Here is a 17,228-nt window from a genome sequence, read left to right as displayed (position 1 = left end):
CATCTAAGCACAATTGTATTTAAAATAAAATGACAAATAGAATATTTTGTATTTGGAATCTGGAATCTAAAATTTTGAAGAAATTATGCCCTTATAAGTGGAAATAATTCTAAGGTTATTTAAGTCATTTTAACATAAAAAGAGCTTATCAGCACTTTTTTATCAAATATCGCAGCAACTTATTATCAATTTCAGCACTTGTACCTAAACACATGACTGTTTATTTATTAAATCAATTTCAACACTTAAAGTATTTTTCAGCACCTAATGCTTATCAGCTACTTCAAATCAGTTAATTCAAACAGGCTCTAAATTAGGTGGGTGTTTGGACCGTAAACTCAGTATTATATTGCTAATAAATTACAAAAAAGAGCAATTTAGTTTAAATTTAAATTCAGAATGTAGTACACCTTTAAAATCCAAGTTGGACCAACAACCTTTTGCAATCACTGATCAGAGAAATTTGGTGCTTAATTGTGTTAATCCCTTTTATATAGTGACTAGTTACTGATAGCCCGTGCTGAGCACGGGCCCAATTACTCTATGCTAAATTTTGGGGTGTAGCTTTATTTTTCTTTCATTTTCTTCTTATTTATAAAAAAGGAGATTTTTTGTTGTACGACTATTGTAAATAAGTAATTACAGTTTGCAACACAACTTTTGTCAATCGGTTATTTATTTCTGATTTCATGAGAAAATCTTCGTAATTATCTCAAGCTAGATACCAGTATCATAGAATAAGTAAGCTAATCATCTATTTGTTTTATGCGATTTAGACTTTAGACTACTTTAATAAAGTGGTATATATACAAATTTGAAACTTTTTTACACCGGTAGTCTTTAAAAAAATACTTAGAATAACATAATATATGATTCACCTTTAGAACAATTTCTTCTTCGGTCGAGAAATAACAAGTTTGGATAAATTAGATTTGATCAAAAGTAATTTTCTACAAAGATTAAATTTTTAGCAAGCATTTAACTCAGGTCCATTTCATAAATTGACTGCCCAACGGGCATTATAAAGTGGGTTCGTTGCAACTGTTACTCTAACAATTGAAAAAATAATTCAAATAGCCGACCACCAAACTGTGTAAACTAAAAATAGTCGTTGAAGATATAATATATGCATAATTAATATATATTATATGTAAATAATTATGTTTTACCGATGTATATATTATGTATATGGCTAGAAAAAGTAAACAATGAATATGACAGACTATTTGTGTAAAAATCCCAACAATTTTACCTTAGTATAAAAGTGAGTGTACGTGTAACTATAATTTTTTCCTAATACTATCACTTTTATGTCCTTTTTGTGTGTTCAAATAAATTCCAAGAATACGTTAAATTAAATTTAATAGATTGTACAGGTGTTGGTAATGTTGTAAGTGGAAAAATCTTGGACAAAAAGAGATACACTATCAGTAGCATTCCATGAATTTTCAGAAAAAGCTCCGCAGCCTAATTTATGTAAACACATGAGGTAATGCAAGGTAATAAATTAAGATATTACTGTTCTCCTAAGCAAGTGAAAAGTACTAAAATTCAGTGAAGATTATTTGTAATCCTGCGAGTTCATGAATATTATTTGTAATTTCATTCATATATAAAGATTTTTGTTATACTTATCCGAAAAGGATGCGCTTGACCACCCTCGACATAATGTGGCTACGCCACTGCCGAGTTGCAGGATTTAACTTTTCTATAGACATTTAGAGTTTTTACTTTTCTAGAAAGACTTAAATGTAACTTCAGAAAGTGATAATTAACTCATTTTGCATTTTTTGAATTCTTCTTGCGTTATGATAATTCTTCTGAATAAATTAGATAAATTGATACAAAATATCTTCTCTTTCAAAAGTATCCATTGCTCCCTTCACCACCCAAATATTATAGATTGTTGAGGAATTAAACCCAATGAAATATACCCCGGACAAATACACAGAACCATTCTCAAGAATGCTATATAGAGATTAACCAATATTTATTTTGTCTTGAAATTTTAAACTAAAAATCTTAACTTCGGGACAATTCAAGACACTTTTGTTCCGAAAAATTGAACTGAAAAACTGAAATTCAGGACGCACGAGCTAATTCTTAAATAGCAACCCTTTAGAGTGGCTACCTGGTATCATTTCTACAATATACCCCCCACATGGTCCATTAGAACATGTAACTTGGAGCACTTGAACTAAAAAGAAAAACTAAAAATTTTGCAGGCTTCACAATCATTTCAAGAAACATTATTCTCAAGAATTTCATGAGAGCAAAGTTGTAAGTTCAATCCTTAACGCATGCTGTCAATGCTCATTGAATAGCTTGAATGAATAACTCTATATGAATTGTGAACCATAACAACAGTTGAAGAAGCCTATTTCCAGAAAAACTTTCAATAATGTCACATACTTCAACAAACATAAAAAGTTTATTCATGTGGGAGAGCATTTTACAAAGCTGACTAACTAGATCGCAAGTTCAAAGGAAACTAGTAAAAGATTCGACCATGAAGAGAACTGATGGACACAGATATAGATTAGAAAGATAACAGAGGAAGCCTACGATTTGTGTCTAGCGAGGTGGGGTAGCACCCACCTGGAAAGGTTGTACAAGCAATGAACTTCTCTTACACTTTAATCAGATTGAAGCTAGAGTTGCCCTCTTTGGAGTTAAAATGTACATTTCACAGCCATGAGCATCAACCCGAGCACTGAATGAGCCCACAGTGTTCTCCGAAACAACTTCATGCTGCAACATTGCCATGGCGATGAGATCAGAGCAAACTTTTGAAGTAATGAATACATTTCAAGGACATGAGTTCCAGAACATAGAGAAATGAAACCAGCAAACAATGCTTAACTAATTCAGATGTATCAGTGTGAAAAATGAAGTAATTAGAGATCCTGAAGCTACAAGAAACTGGCTACATGCTGTACCAACTTACCTTCCACAAGTCTCTAACAGAGACGCCGATAGAAGATTCTAATCCAATTGCACCCCATTTAGCAGTAATAGTTGCAGCCTTTGAACATCTATTCCAGAGTACTACGGCCAAACGGTTTCCAGACAAGGGACCTGCCCAAATCTGTAAAAAAAATAAAGAACATTAATAATAACAGATTGGTAAAGCATTATTAAAATTTACACTGCTCAAACCATTCTCTGCCCCCACCCCTCGAAAGAAAAAGAAATTATATCCAAATGCATCGCAACAATAATAACAAGAATAACCACAACAAGAGTAATACATCAACAAGTACGCCTCAATCCTAATTAGTTGGGGGCTATCTTAATCCTCTATATCCCGTCCACTCCATTGACCGCATTAATGATTGAGGATTACTGGTTTTTTTTGTCTTAATAATACTAATAGTTAATAATGACAACAAACAAAGAACTACTAGTGACAGAATATTCTGGGCAAATTCTACCGATATTGTGCAAGAAAACATCATCTTTGTCCGATCAGTCCAACATGTGAGGTTGGCTGCCTTGTCACTTGAATAATAAGAGGAACTACTGATGACAAAACGTTATTGGCAAAGACTACATGATTTTGTGCAAGAAAACATTGTCATGGCAAGTCAGTTATACATGTGAGGAATGTAAATCTCATAGTGGCTGCCTAGTCACTTGGGGCTGAAAGTTACTAAACACTTATGCACCAAATGGACAAAACACTACACTTGTATGTCAGTGTGAAAGCGTCAAGCAATTAAGCATTGGCGTGGAACACTGGATCTCATTGAAATACACAATCTGAAGCTATACCAGGCTGCAAATATCTCGATGACTTTTATTAATTGAAAAACTGTACTTCGAATTTTTGAACCAAATGCTACCTAAAATATCCTATCAGAAAGACCAAAGTTCGATTAACACCCACTAACCCTCTTTATTTTTTGTTCAATCGTGACGGAGAAGAGCTTGATTGCTTTGCAAATTCATTTTGATGAAGTAATAATATTATTGATGTGGTGAATAAATTTCCCAATGTAGAAGTGGCATATAAACGAGGCAAAAATATGGTTTTCTACATATACCATCCAATCCTCTATGCGATCGCTTTCCAAATTGCTCTATCCAAGAGAATGGAAGTTCTTGTTACATTGAGAAAATTCCACATCAAAATGAAATATTAACATGTAGAGAAAATTTAGACTTCCTTTTTTTGTGATTATTGTCAGAAATCAACCTCTGTATGATCTTTAATTATTTAGGTAGTCTAAGTGAGAAATTTTTCAATCAATTTCTCATAATCCTCCAGCTAAATATTTCAAGTAAAACAAGAAAGTGTTCAACTCAATAAGGTCACTTTATCTGGTAAGCATCAAAGAAATCTTGTGTTTAAACTGTAAACAACAATAGAGCTCTTCATTCATATGTCAGAATACTGATATAAGTAGCTTTCCAAGAGATTATCTTTTTCTGGAAAACCAAAAGATGCTAAATGTAGATAATGAGAAAGAAAAAATGAGAAACAAGGTGCAACTAGACCTGCTCGCAACCATCTGATCCGGAAGCATAAACTCTCCTACCCTGAACACCAAGTGGATCTGTAAAACAGAAGAAGTCATTTCTTATAAATAATTATTTATATCAAAACCATATGCACACCAAAAGTACAAGGAAAATATGAGCATTCTCTGACAGAACAACCTCCTACCATCAAAAAAGGGGTGGAGAAGGGGTTACAAGGAAGACAAAGCTTTTTACCTTGGTCAACAGCGATAACCTCTTTATTGGAAAGAATTTCTAAAGTTTCAGCGGTGATGTTTCTGACATCACAACCAATAATAAGCGGAGCCTACAAATAGAAGCATGATGCCAGTTCATGAAGTAAGAGGGTTGAAGCACACAAAGCCACTGCACTGTCTCTTTGCATGAATAGCCCAACATAAAGCTGAGTTGTTTTCTCATATATGTACCATGATAATTTCTTTTAGAATGGGGAATAAAACAAACACATCCAATATGATGGACTTAAGTAATGACATATACACATTAAAACTTCTAAAAACTGGTCCATCTCCCTATTCTTATCCTTATTTCATTTACACACATGCACCATTTATACCAGCAAACAATTTGACTGAAGAACGGTTCCATCACAAATTTGTCGTCCTAAGGAGAAATTTTTTCGAAAAGGGATTAGATAAAAGTATTCAGTCAGACAATTAAAAAGAGAAAAAAAAAACAAGAGAGGACTCAGAAAACATAATTATGAGTTTGATTGGGGATTTGCCTTCATCAAAGCCCAAATGCTAAAGTGCCCTTTGTACTCGTGGTAATTCATGCCCCCATTTCCAACCTCAAACATATCAGGATCTGCCAGAAGATAATAGAGAGTTAAAAAAACTCAAATGCTATTCATTCTACACCCCTTCAAAATCTAATGTTTCAGGCCCACTACCTACCGTTCCATCCACCAGGTCCAGCATACGATGCCCACTTGTCATTGATATCAGCAATAGTTGTCATGCTAAAAGAAGTAAAATAAATGAAAGATTTCTGTCAGTATGATGCTTAATAGAGTTAAGTAACAATTCAGAAAAAGCAAAAAAGTTAAGCAGTATGGACAGTGAAGAGTTCTCTTAATGTTAAGTTAAGCTTGCATATTGTTTTATCCAGCTACTGTTCATAATTAGTGTAGAGCTATGATCAAAATCTTCTAAGTTTTGAAGGTACCATACATACATGCATAACTATCTTTATTTACTGTAACAACATCAGATTACAAAATAATACAAAAATAAGATGAAATAAAATAAAAATGTCGTAAGTTAGAACCTAGCCCATGTATCATTGATGTCATCTGTTGTACGCCAACTGTTTCCAATTTTTCCAGCCCATTTGGCAGGGTCATCGACACCCCTGCCAATTTTGAAACAAAGCACAAAGAAAGCCCTCAAAATGCTGGTTAAGAACTCCATTTCAAATCGAAGAAAGTGCTTCGAAGTTACCATTCACAAAGTGCGTAAAATATAGTCTGTCCAGTAGCATTAAGGGCATCACGCATGGGCGGGTATCTGGGAAACATCTTAGTAATTAGATCTAATTATACACCTAAACCAATTAAGTTAGACCTCACTGACTAAGAGTTGAACCTCTTTTGTGGTGGGAGGCCTAGATTGAAGCAGTTGTCGTACTTCAAATAGCCAACACCCTGTGTAGTTGAACAATCAGAATTTTAGTTAGCAGCTGAAATGTAAATCAACTTCCACATTAAAAGAAATGAAATGAAAAGCAACGCTAATGCTAACATATTAACCAGGATTTACAAGTAAGAAAACTGTGTTACCGTGTATACAAAATGCAATTAACAGTATTAGCTAGTGCTGCAATCAGCATATGTAACTGAATAGCTCTTTTTTCTTTTAAAGCAAAGACAATTAATTCCTCGAAATCACATCAATTCTTATTTCCGTTATCTAAAGGCTAGGATATCCAGAAGAAGAAGAAAATTTCTGAACATTTATTACCATTACTCTACTGCTGGAATGGTCATTATTGTGTTTATCACTAAGTTTGGAGACATTCGGTAACAATGCGAGTGTGCGACTGACGAAACAGAAAGGACAAACTAACCCAAGATGCCCAAAGTTCAGCATCATTTTTTTCATGAAACAGTGAGCCAGGTCGAACTTGACATGTAAAAGCCCTACAAGATCCAAGTAACTGAATAGTGCACAAACACTTTATGCCAGACAGAAAATGTTTTAAACTAATTTTGGCATAGTTCAAAGATAATCAGACAGGGTAGTGGGGATTTGTCCTACCCAGCATCAGAATAAACACCTAGCTTTAGACCCTTTGAGTGCACATAATCAGCTAGAGCTTTAATTCCAGATGGAAAAGTTTTCAGGTCAGGAATCATTTGACCCTGCACAATAATTGGTGGATGATTAGCGTCTCACAAATCCATATATGGTCTGAAACTAAAAGCAAGAGATCATAACCAAGAAACAACCACAGTTTAAATGACGATATCAGTTAAATTGTAGACGCACCTTTAAATCTCGAGTCAATCTGGACCAACAATCATCTATAATGGAGAAAGCATATCAAACTGTCAAGATGTAAACCTCAAAAACAAAAGCAAATTAGTTTCTTCAAATGCTTACCGATGTTGACATAAGTATAACCCAGGCTAGCCAAACCAGTTGATACGAGTGCATCAGCTACCAAAGAGCACTTTCGTGTTATTGAGTAAACATTTAATAATTCAATAAAGGCTCTCATACTTTTAAGCAAACTATCAAAACAAGGTAAGGGAGCTCGGGGCATTTACCTGTTTCCTTGATGACTGTTTCATTAATATTGCAAGCAAAAAAATTCCAGGTACTCCACCTGTCCCAGAAATATGATTAATCACATAACTATAACACTCTTAACTTTTAACATATCAAAATTGTGAACAAGCATAAAGTTTTATTCTAACTTAGCAAGAGTGTCAAGAAAGGCATCTGCCCATATAATTTCGAAACACAGTTCATGGACTTAGCCTTACCCCTTTTTCCTTATATAGTCAGAGAAGGTTAAAAGCCAAAAAAAAAAAAAAAAAAAACCGCCCGGTGCACTAAGCTCCCGTTATATGCGGGGTCCGGGGAGAGCCGGACCGCAAGGGTCTACGGTACGCAGGTACGCAGCCTTACCGTGCATTTTTTCAAGAGAAGTTAAAAGCAAGGGCAAAAAAATAAAAGGAAGAAACTACATGGTTTCAACTAAATCTTAGTAATTCATTTCCTAAACTTTTTAGCATTAAAAGAAAACCTAAAACCAACCACATGAACATAGATATAACTTATATATAAGCTCCGAGTGTTGCCAATATAACTTATAAGCTCTTAGTGTTGCCAGCATGTTAAGAGTATTATGTCAATGTGCAAGCAAACTGGCCTAGACACTACCGTTATCAAAAAATAAAAAACAACAAGTAGCAAATATCTTCAAATTGACCATATGATTTTCTTACTTTTCTAAAAGTTGAAAGCTTCATACAAGAGAATTACTAATAAACTGAATCAGAGACAAAATAAAGATTCAATTTTTATACGGAAAAAAAAAGCAGGGGATGAGTGAAGAAAAGGGGAAGAGGAGAAGAAAATAACGGACCCCATCTGAGGAGTTCGAGCCAAGCCATTGTCGATTTGAAGAACACCATAATTGGAAGTATCATAGAGCTGAGAAATGGAGAGTCTATCTTGAATTTTCAAATAAGGATGAATTGGAAACTCTCTTGCCGTGACTGTCACTGACATTAAAAACACAGTCAAAGACACAAGCGTAGCCGCAGTGGCAAGAATGCCAGAGGACTTTGCCAATCTTGAATTTTGGGATTTTGTTTCCACAAATTCTGAAAAAGAGTGGATTATTAGGAGAAGAAAGAAGAAAAAGAAAAGAACAAGTTTGAAGAGGGAAGGAAATGAATTATTTGTAGCTAATTATCCAAAGCATCTTCCTTTTATCCACTCTGATGATAATTAAAATTGGCAGCTAATATTGACTTATTGTTATATTATAATTGGACCGTCCATTTCTTACTTAAAAAAGGATCTTATTTTATTGGGTGTTAGCCTTGTTCTTTTGGATTTGTGTTTTTGCTGCACACTTTTCGCTCCCGGGGAAAAAGGAAAATACTATGGGCATGGATCCGATAAGTGCATCCTCAGTATTTTTATTTTTGGGATCCTTAAAAAGTTGACCAGAAAAAAGGGAAAAGATATGGAGGTCAAAGATAATAGGAAAAACAATACTAATGGAGATTTGAGAGCTTCAGTGAAGACGATAATGGCGGAAACAGAAGAGAAGGTTCTAGAGAGAATTTTTTATTTGAGAGAAAAACTGGCTTGTATTATTGAAGCTCTGTTTATACAATGAGCTGATACTATGTATATATACACCTCTACAATTGCATCTAATCTACAGCTCTCACATCACCTAAACTAACCAATTTCATAATTAGTTATAACTAACTAATCCTTCTTAACCGACTTAACTACACTCACGTGATTGGCACGTGATTACTCCTATCTTCAACACTCCCCTTCAAGCTAGATGGTGCAACCAAGTTCAGCACCCCTAGCTTGCCTATCAGGTAATCATGTTGTGATCTTCCTAGGGCCTTTGTGAACAAGTTTGCTTCTTGATCTCTAGACATCACATATCTTGTTTTTGATAATTCCTTGTTGGATTTTTTCTCCGATGAAGTGAAAGTCTATTTCTATATGCTTCGTTCGTTCGTGGAATATAGGATTTGCAGCAATTTGGTTTGCTGCCTTGCTATCACAGTGCAGCTCCACTGGCAATTCAACCTCTGCACCCAGTTCCTTGCATAATCCTGTCAACCAAAGAATCTCTGAGACTGTAGCAGCCATGCTCCTGTACTCAGCTTCTGCTGAGATTCTTGATATCGTGCACTGCTTCTTTGACTTCCAAGATACCAAAGAGTCTCCTAACTTCATCACATACTCTGTCAATGACTTTCTGGACACTAGACATGATGCACAGTCAGCATCACAAAATGCTATGAGTTTTGGGCACTGCTTTGAGCTCATCAACAGAGCAAGACCTGGTGCCCCTTTTATGTACCTTACAACTCTTATTGTTGCCTCCATGTGTGACCTCTTTGGACATTGTACATAAATTGGCTCAACACATGCATTGCATAACAAATGTCTGGCCTTGTCATAGTGAGGTACAACAGCTTCCCAACCAATCTTTGGTATAGCCCTGCATCTGGCAGCTTCTCATTATCTTTCAGCTCCAAGTGTTGATCATATTCTACTGTTGTGCATCTCTGATTGCATTCATTGGAGTGGCTACTAGTTTTGATCCTGCCATTCCAAGATCAGTGATCAATTCCATTGCAAATTTTTGTTGATTCATCAGTATTCCTTCTCTTGATCTTACTATCTCAATTCCCAGAAAAAATTTCAGCCCCCCTAAGTCTTTAATCTTGAATTTGCTTTGCAATATAGACTTTGCTTCTGAAATTAGGTAATGATCATTCCCAGTTATGAGGAGATCATCCACATATAATAGAATGATCACTAGACTGATCCCTTGCCTTTTTGTAAACAAGGAATAATCAAATCGACTCTACACAAATCCTGAATTGATCAAGGCCTCGGTTAGTGTCAAATTCCATTGTCTTGAAGCTTGCTTCAATCCATAGAGGAATTTACGCAGCCTATATACTTTCTCCCCCTGGTTGTGAAATCCCTGGGGCAAGCACATATACACTTCTTCTGTAAGGTCACCCTGAAGGAAGGCATTGTATACGTCCATCTGATGCAAATTCCAATTATGTGATGCTGCTAATGCAAGAACCACTCTGACTGTTACCATTTTGACTACAAGAGAGAAAGTCTCATGGTAGTCGAGGCCTTCAATCTGGTTATACCCTTTTTCAAACCAAACGAGCTTTGTATCTTTCAACTTCCCCATTTGCTCTATATTTTATCTTGAATACCCATTTGCAACCAATGAAAACTTTCCCTGTTGGAAAATCTACCAAGGACCATGTCTCATTTTCTTTGAGGGTATTCAACTCTTATGTCATAGCTTCTACCCATTGAGGATCTGCTGATGTTTCTTCATAGCTACTAGGTTCCTTCAAGCTAGTTATCTTGGAAAGATAAGATTTGTACTTGACTGAAATACCATCATAGCTCAAAAAATCTTGCATTGGGTACTTACAAGATGATTGTAAAGTTGAGCTTGTCAATGAACCATTGCACACATAGTCCTGCATCCAGGCAGGTTCTTTCACAGTCCTGCTTGATTTTCTGAGCTGATTGTCTGAGTGGGAAGGATGAACTATTTCTGAGAGTATTCCTTCTAGCTGTTGTGGCTGTTGTGTTTCTTCAAAATCTGGTGAAGGCAAATATGGTGATTCTGTAGCAGGTAGTATCTCATGTTGGAATGCATCTGCAGAAGGAGGACTTGCAGCTTCATGTGTAGGATCTGCATCTGTAGATCTGTAGATGAAAGATATGGTGTTGTTGTGTCATTGCTGGTGACAGATTCTATTACTCCATTGGGAAAAACCTACAACTTTCCTTCCTTTAAAATCTGGAAAGGAAACATGTTCTCCATGAACTTTACATCCCTGCTTACAAAAAAAGCATTAGTCAAGAGATTATATAGTCTATATCATTTCTGAGATGAAGAATATCCCATATGAACAGTGTTGATACCCAATTTTTTCTTATGTATTTTTATGCACAAAATGCTTTTAAAATAACATGTATATGCATATATAAGCATGCCCAAGTATTTTGGTATTTTTTCCTAATTTTTAAAGATTTTTAAAATTAATTTATTGTCTATTTTAGCAGTATAAAGACCAATAATTACTTCCAAAATCATCAATTTTGGTGAATAGTTTATTTTACTCCCATATTTATACTAAAATATAGTTAAGGTAATTTTATATATTTTTATAAATTTATTTAGTATTTAAAAGACTAAATTGCATATAATTGCAATTATAGCCTACTTTAAGATTAATAGCATTTTATAATTGTAAAATTGGGTCCAGAATTTTTAGATCAATATTTATATACTATTAATTGTATCAGTACTTTTAATTTGCTGTTAAAATCATCTTCACTATTTTTATAAAATAAAAAGGTGAAATTGGCTATTTAATATTTAGCCCATCTTTATTTCAATAACAGCCCCATTACATATCAATTGTACCCTTAATTTGACTCAATTAAACCAGCCCAATTCTATTTGGACCCAACCCACGACCCAATTCCAAATGACGCGCCCGGTTCCTACTGTTGATCCAGGTCGTTGATCATTTTGATCAACGGCCATAAACCACGCTTACCTTTTTTAACTCCAAACGAATACCTTAATCCTTCATTTCCATCTCTCAGCCACCTTTGAAACCTCTCGTCTCTCAAACTCTCCACCCTAGCCTCCTTCTACCCCTCTTCAACTACCACATCATCGGAATCCATGGCTTCTCAGGCCATGGATGGTTGGTACTCACTCCCTAAAACCATGGTTGTTCGAAGCTTCGAGACCTGACCTCGATGGTTCTCCTTCAATCCTTCTCAGATCTGTAGATTTATGGCTTCTCCAGCCATTACTCCGGCATATTCAAGTATTATGAGCCTTTTTAAAGGGCATCATCTTCTCCTTCTTTAAGTACTTCACAGTTTCCTTGGTGGAACTACAAAGTCTTTCTAAGTTTTAGAGGTGAAGATACTCGAAGGACATTTACAGGTTACCTCTTCAAAGGCTTGGAAAATACTTGAAGGACATTTACTCGTGGGATCAGTTCTTGCCTTTAGCAGAGTTTGCCTACAACAACAGCTACCAGTCGAGTATCCAGATGGCTCTTTATGAAGATTTATATGGTAGGCGGTGTCGATCTCCGGTTGGGTGGTTTGAGCCGGGAGAGGCTCGATTGTTGGGTACAAATTTGGTTCAGGAGGCCATGGACAAGGTCAGGATCATTCAGGATAGGCTTCGTACAGCTCAGTCTAGGCAAAAGAGCTATGTGGATCGTAAGGTTCGAGATGTAGCTTTCATGGTTGGTGAGCGGGTATTGCTCCGAGTGTCGCCTATGAAGGGCCTGATGAGATTTGGGAAGAAGGGCAAGCTTAGCCCTAGGTTCATTTGCCTGTTTGAGATTCTTGAGCGAGTGGGAGATGTGGCTTATAGACTTGTATTGCCGCCTAGCTTATCAATTGTGCACCCAGTTTTTCATGTGTCCATGCTCCGGAAATATCACGGAGATCCAGCCCACGTGTTAGATTTCAGCACTGTCCAGTTGGACAAGGACTTGTCTTACGAGGAGGAGCCAGTAGCTATTCTACACTGGCAGGTTCATCAGTTGAGATCCAAGAGTTTTCCTTTTGTTCGTGTTCAGTGGAGAGGTCAGCCTCCTGAGGCTTCGACCTGGGAGTCTGAGTCCGATATGCGGAGCCGTTATCCTCATCTATTCCCCGACTCAGGTACTTCCTTCTTCTGTCCGTTCGATGATGAACGGTTGTTTTAGAGGTGGAGAATGTGACGCCCCAAAGGGTTATCACCTATTTTCTTATCTATTCCGAGCTTTTAAGGCCTTGAAAACTTCACTAATGGTCGCCTCGATTTGCGTGCATAGTCCGGGAGCGTAGCTGGGAGCTCAAATATGAAATTCTGTGAAAATTTGCTAAGTCTTGATATTAAAATGAATAAATTTGACTCCGGTCAACATTTTGGGTAACGGACCCGGACCCGTGATTTGACGGTCCCGAAAGGTCGTAGGAAAATATGGGACTTGGGCATATGCCCGGAATCGAATTCTGAGGTCCCAAGCCCGAGAAATGAATTTTTGAGTAAAATTGTTTTATGAAAATATCTAAGAAAAATGAAAATAAAATTTGATTAGAAAGTGATGGTATCGGGCCCGTATTTTGGTTCTGACATCCGGTACAGGTCTTATATATGGTTTAAGCATTTTCTGTAAAGTTTGGTTGAAAACGGACATCGTTTGACGTGTTTCGGACTTAAAATAGAAATTTTGATGTTTTATGAAATTTGGAAGAAATCATGGATTTTAAGGCTTAATTCGTTGTTTATGACGTTATTTTGGCGATTTTATCGCACGGTTAAGTTCGTAGGATGTTTTTGAGTTGGTATGCATGTTTTCTTAGGAGCCCCAAGGGCTCGGGAGTATTTCGGAGGTGTTTCGGGATGATTTCAGACTTAGGAAAATGTGCATATTTTGGCTTCAGCTGTTGCAGGCCTATTTCTTAATCACGTTCGTGACGCCTCTTTCGCGTTCGCTTAGCCTTGAGTTTTTCCTTCATTGTGTTTGCATCAGTGACCTCGCGAACGCGTAGGGTTATTTGACCCTAGCCTCATTTTCTTCTTCGCGTTCGCGAACAATCCCACGCGTTCATGAAGCTTCATCTTTTCCTCCTCCGCGTTCGCGTAGCCCCACTCGCGATCGCGTAGCTTTGCAGGTTCCTTCATCGCGTTCGCGTGGAGTCTCACACGTTCGCGTAGACCAAAATTTTGGACCCCCAGTCTTTACACTTTGCGTTCGCATTCCCCTGCTCGCGAACGCGATGGCCTATCCAGAGCTACCCTTCGCGAACGCGACCTGCCTTTCGCGAACGCGAACGGCAATTTCACCCAGTCCTTTAAAAGTCCCAAAATAGAACCCATTTTGGGATTTCACCAATATTTCACAAACCCTCTCTTCTCCAAAGCTTTTGAACGATTCTTGGAGCATTTCTTCACCAAAGTTTCTTGGGTAAGTCTTGCTTAACTCGTTTTCTTCATTTTCTATCAATATCATTTGAATTCCTAGGCCTAAACATGTGAAAATATGTAGCAAATAAGAGAATTGGGTAGGGTTATAGCTTTTTGAATTTTCTTGAATTAGACCTCGTTTTGGGGTCGAATTTAAAAGGCAAATTATATATTCGAGCTCGTGAGTGAATGGGTGATCGGAACTTGGTTCGAACTTCGTGTTTTGGCCAAGCGAGCCCGGGGTCGATTTTCGGAATTTTTGGAAGAATGTTTAGAAATTTATATTTAGACATTAGAATTGGATTATTTAGTATTTATTGATGATATTAAGTCAATTGTGTATAGATGCGATTGAATTGGAGCCAAATTTGAAAGGAAAAGCGGTGCTTAAGGATTGAGTTGGCCATAGAACTTTGAGGTAAGTGTTTGGTCTAACCTTAGCTTGAGGGAATATGTCACGACCCAGATCCCGAACCTGGTCGTAATGACGCCTCTCGTGAAGACAAGGGCAGCCATTCTAACCCAATTCGTCTTTTAAAACAGTTATTCAAAACAAATATCGTATAAACATGGTTTAATAATACCAAATAGCGGAAAGTATAGATAAAATGCGGAAATCCAACCCAACACAGCCCTAACCGGGGTGTCACAAATCATAAGCAACTAAGGAATCCTGACACAAGTCTACTAAATACGAAATCCAATACAATAGTTCGAATAACATAAAAATAATAAGATAAAGGAGTCATGGGGGCTGCGGACGCTAACAGCTACCTCATAGTCTCTGAAACACCGCCTGGACTAGAAGGATCAGCTCTCAGGAGTGGAAATCTGCTATGCCTGAATCTGCACACACGGTACAGGGAGTACTGTGAGTACTCCGACCTAGTGAGTAATAAATATAAATAATGGCTGAAAGCAAGAAAACACGTAAAGGCACAAAGCATTCTATACAGAAGCAGTTAAATCACTTAAACTAGTAAATCAGCGAAGTATCAAATGAAATCTCTTTTAAAACAAGTAAAATAGGTAATTTGGCAGTAATTAACAAGTAGAAATCTGCCACTCGGGCACAGTATCAGTCACTCAGTACAGTATCAGCCCTTCGGGCTCTCCCTCAGAACAGTATCAGCCTCGCGGGCTCACTCTCAGAATAGTATCAGCCCCTCGGTCTACCTCACAATCACTCATATCAGCCCCGCTCAGCATAATGGGTACCCGCGCTCACTATGGGTGTGCAGACTCCGGAGGGGCTCCTACAACCCAAGCGCAATAATAACATAAGGCCTGAAAGCCTTCTCACATCATTCATAAGGCCTGAAAGCCTTCTCACATCACTCATAAGGCCTGAAAGCCTTCTCACATCACTCATAAAGCCTGAAAGCCTTCGCACATCACTCATAAGGCCTGAAAGCCTCCTCATATCACTCAAGCCACCGCGTGGCATAAACAGGATCACAGGCCCTCGGCCTCATATCACTCAGCATATCCTCATATATGGCCCTCGGCCTCACTCAGTCCGAAAATCATCATAAGCCCCTCAGGCATTTGTAAAACAGTAGTTCTCAGCCCAAAATATCATTTAGAAATATCATTTGAGTTTTAAATCTGTATAAAAGCGGCTGAGTTTGTAAAACAATAATTTTCAACAGGACTGAGTTCAAATACAAGTCAAAACAGTGAGAAAATAGTGATAAAAATCTCCGAAGGGTTCAAATAATTGGCACGAAGCCCAAATATGGCGATCGGTCCAAATCATGATGATAACAAATAAGTTTCAGTCAAATATGCGGTAAAATCGTCAATCGGGCCGGACCAAGTCACAATCTCCAGTAGTAAAAGACCCCGCACTCATCATCTAGCTCGTGTCGCACCTCAATATAGCACTACGATGTGCAAAATCCGGGTTTCAAACCCTCAGGACATCATTTACAACACCTCGAACTGGATACTTCTTTAGTTCGCGACGCTTTTGCCCCTCGAATTGGCCTCCACGTGCGTCGAATCTATCCAAAATCAGAACGAATACGTCATAATATGTTATGGGAATAAATCCCAATCAAAACAATCGAAAAATACCAAAATTCTCGAAATTAGCGAAAACCCGAGCCCCGGGCCCATGTCTCAAAACTCAGAAATTTTTACATCAACGGGTTCTTTATCTCCTCACGAGGTCCATCAAAGGCGAGGTGGGAAATGCCCCGCACGAACTATCTGATCAAGTTTTCTTTTTCCTATCACAGGCAGCTGGCAAAGCCGTGTTTGATCGTCGCGTACATGCTCCGTTACAGCTTCGTTCATGCGCCAATCAATTGACAGTCTAACCATACCAAAATTATCCAAATCCCATCATATTTCGACCCTCAAATCCGTGATTCTATCCAAGAGGGTTTTCTAAACTTTTCCAACAAAATTCATGGATTAAATGCCAAAACTAGTAGTAGATTCAAGTTATCCAACCAAAATTGAGTTAAGAACACTTACCCCGTTGTTCTCTCGAAAAATCATCTTATCCGAGCTCCAAATCGTCAAAAATGGAAAATGGGACGAAGTCCCATTTTCAGAACTTAACATTCTGCCCAGGCCCGTTCTTCTATGCGATCGCAATACTCCCTCTGCGATCGCAATGCACAAAATTCCAACTCCACACTTTTACCCTATGCGATCGCATACAGACCCCTGCGATCGCAATTTATCAGCTCTTGACCCTATGCGATCGCAAACTCACACCCGCGCTCGCATTGAACAAATTTCCATTCAAGCCCCCAGGTCCACTTAACACTGTGCGATCACAACCCTTATTATGCGGTCACATTGAACAACCAAACAACCCCTCAAAATCCTCATATGCGATCGCAACACTTACTCTGTGATCGCATAGAGCAAAATGCTCTGCAACAGCTGATGCCTTTTTCTACAATTTTTCATAGTCCAAATCTCCCCTTTAGCCATCCGAAATC

The 17,228-nt window shown here is 37.6% G+C and overlaps 1 protein-coding gene across 2 annotated transcripts; it reads right to left on the bottom strand.

Annotated features, from left to right (window-relative positions):
• Window positions 1-2,367: 2,367 nt before the first annotated feature.
• LOC104214972 (alpha-galactosidase 3-like) lies at window positions 2,368-8,719 on the bottom strand. 2 transcript variants are annotated; one of them, XM_070160389.1, is made up of 15 exons: window positions 8,119-8,719; window positions 7,295-7,353; window positions 7,128-7,184; window positions 7,014-7,048; window positions 6,783-6,886; window positions 6,592-6,664; window positions 6,111-6,169; window positions 5,967-6,032; window positions 5,794-5,877; window positions 5,421-5,485; window positions 5,249-5,331; window positions 4,720-4,810; window positions 4,501-4,559; window positions 2,948-3,088; window positions 2,368-2,751 (listed from the first exon to the last, which is right to left on the bottom strand). In XM_070160389.1, exons 1-15 carry the CDS (start codon window positions 8,262-8,264, stop codon window positions 2,641-2,643), a joined length of 1,233 nt encoding a protein of 410 aa, XP_070016490.1. In that variant the 5' UTR covers window positions 8,265-8,719; the 3' UTR covers window positions 2,368-2,640. The 2 variants fall into 2 exon arrangements, with proteins under 2 accessions (XP_070016490.1, XP_070016491.1); XM_070160390.1 differs by having other exon boundaries at window positions 7,128-7,197; window positions 8,119-8,155.
• Between the last annotated feature and the right edge of the window lie 8,509 nt (window positions 8,720-17,228).

The sequence above is a fragment of the Nicotiana sylvestris genome, chromosome 10 (assembly GCF_000393655.2).
Source record: "Nicotiana sylvestris chromosome 10, ASM39365v2, whole genome shotgun sequence".
Lineage (NCBI taxonomy): Eukaryota > Viridiplantae > Streptophyta > Magnoliopsida > Solanales > Solanaceae > Nicotiana > Nicotiana sylvestris.
The sequence above is the reverse complement of the archived record's forward strand: the minus strand, read 5'-3'. Positions and strand labels throughout refer to the sequence as shown.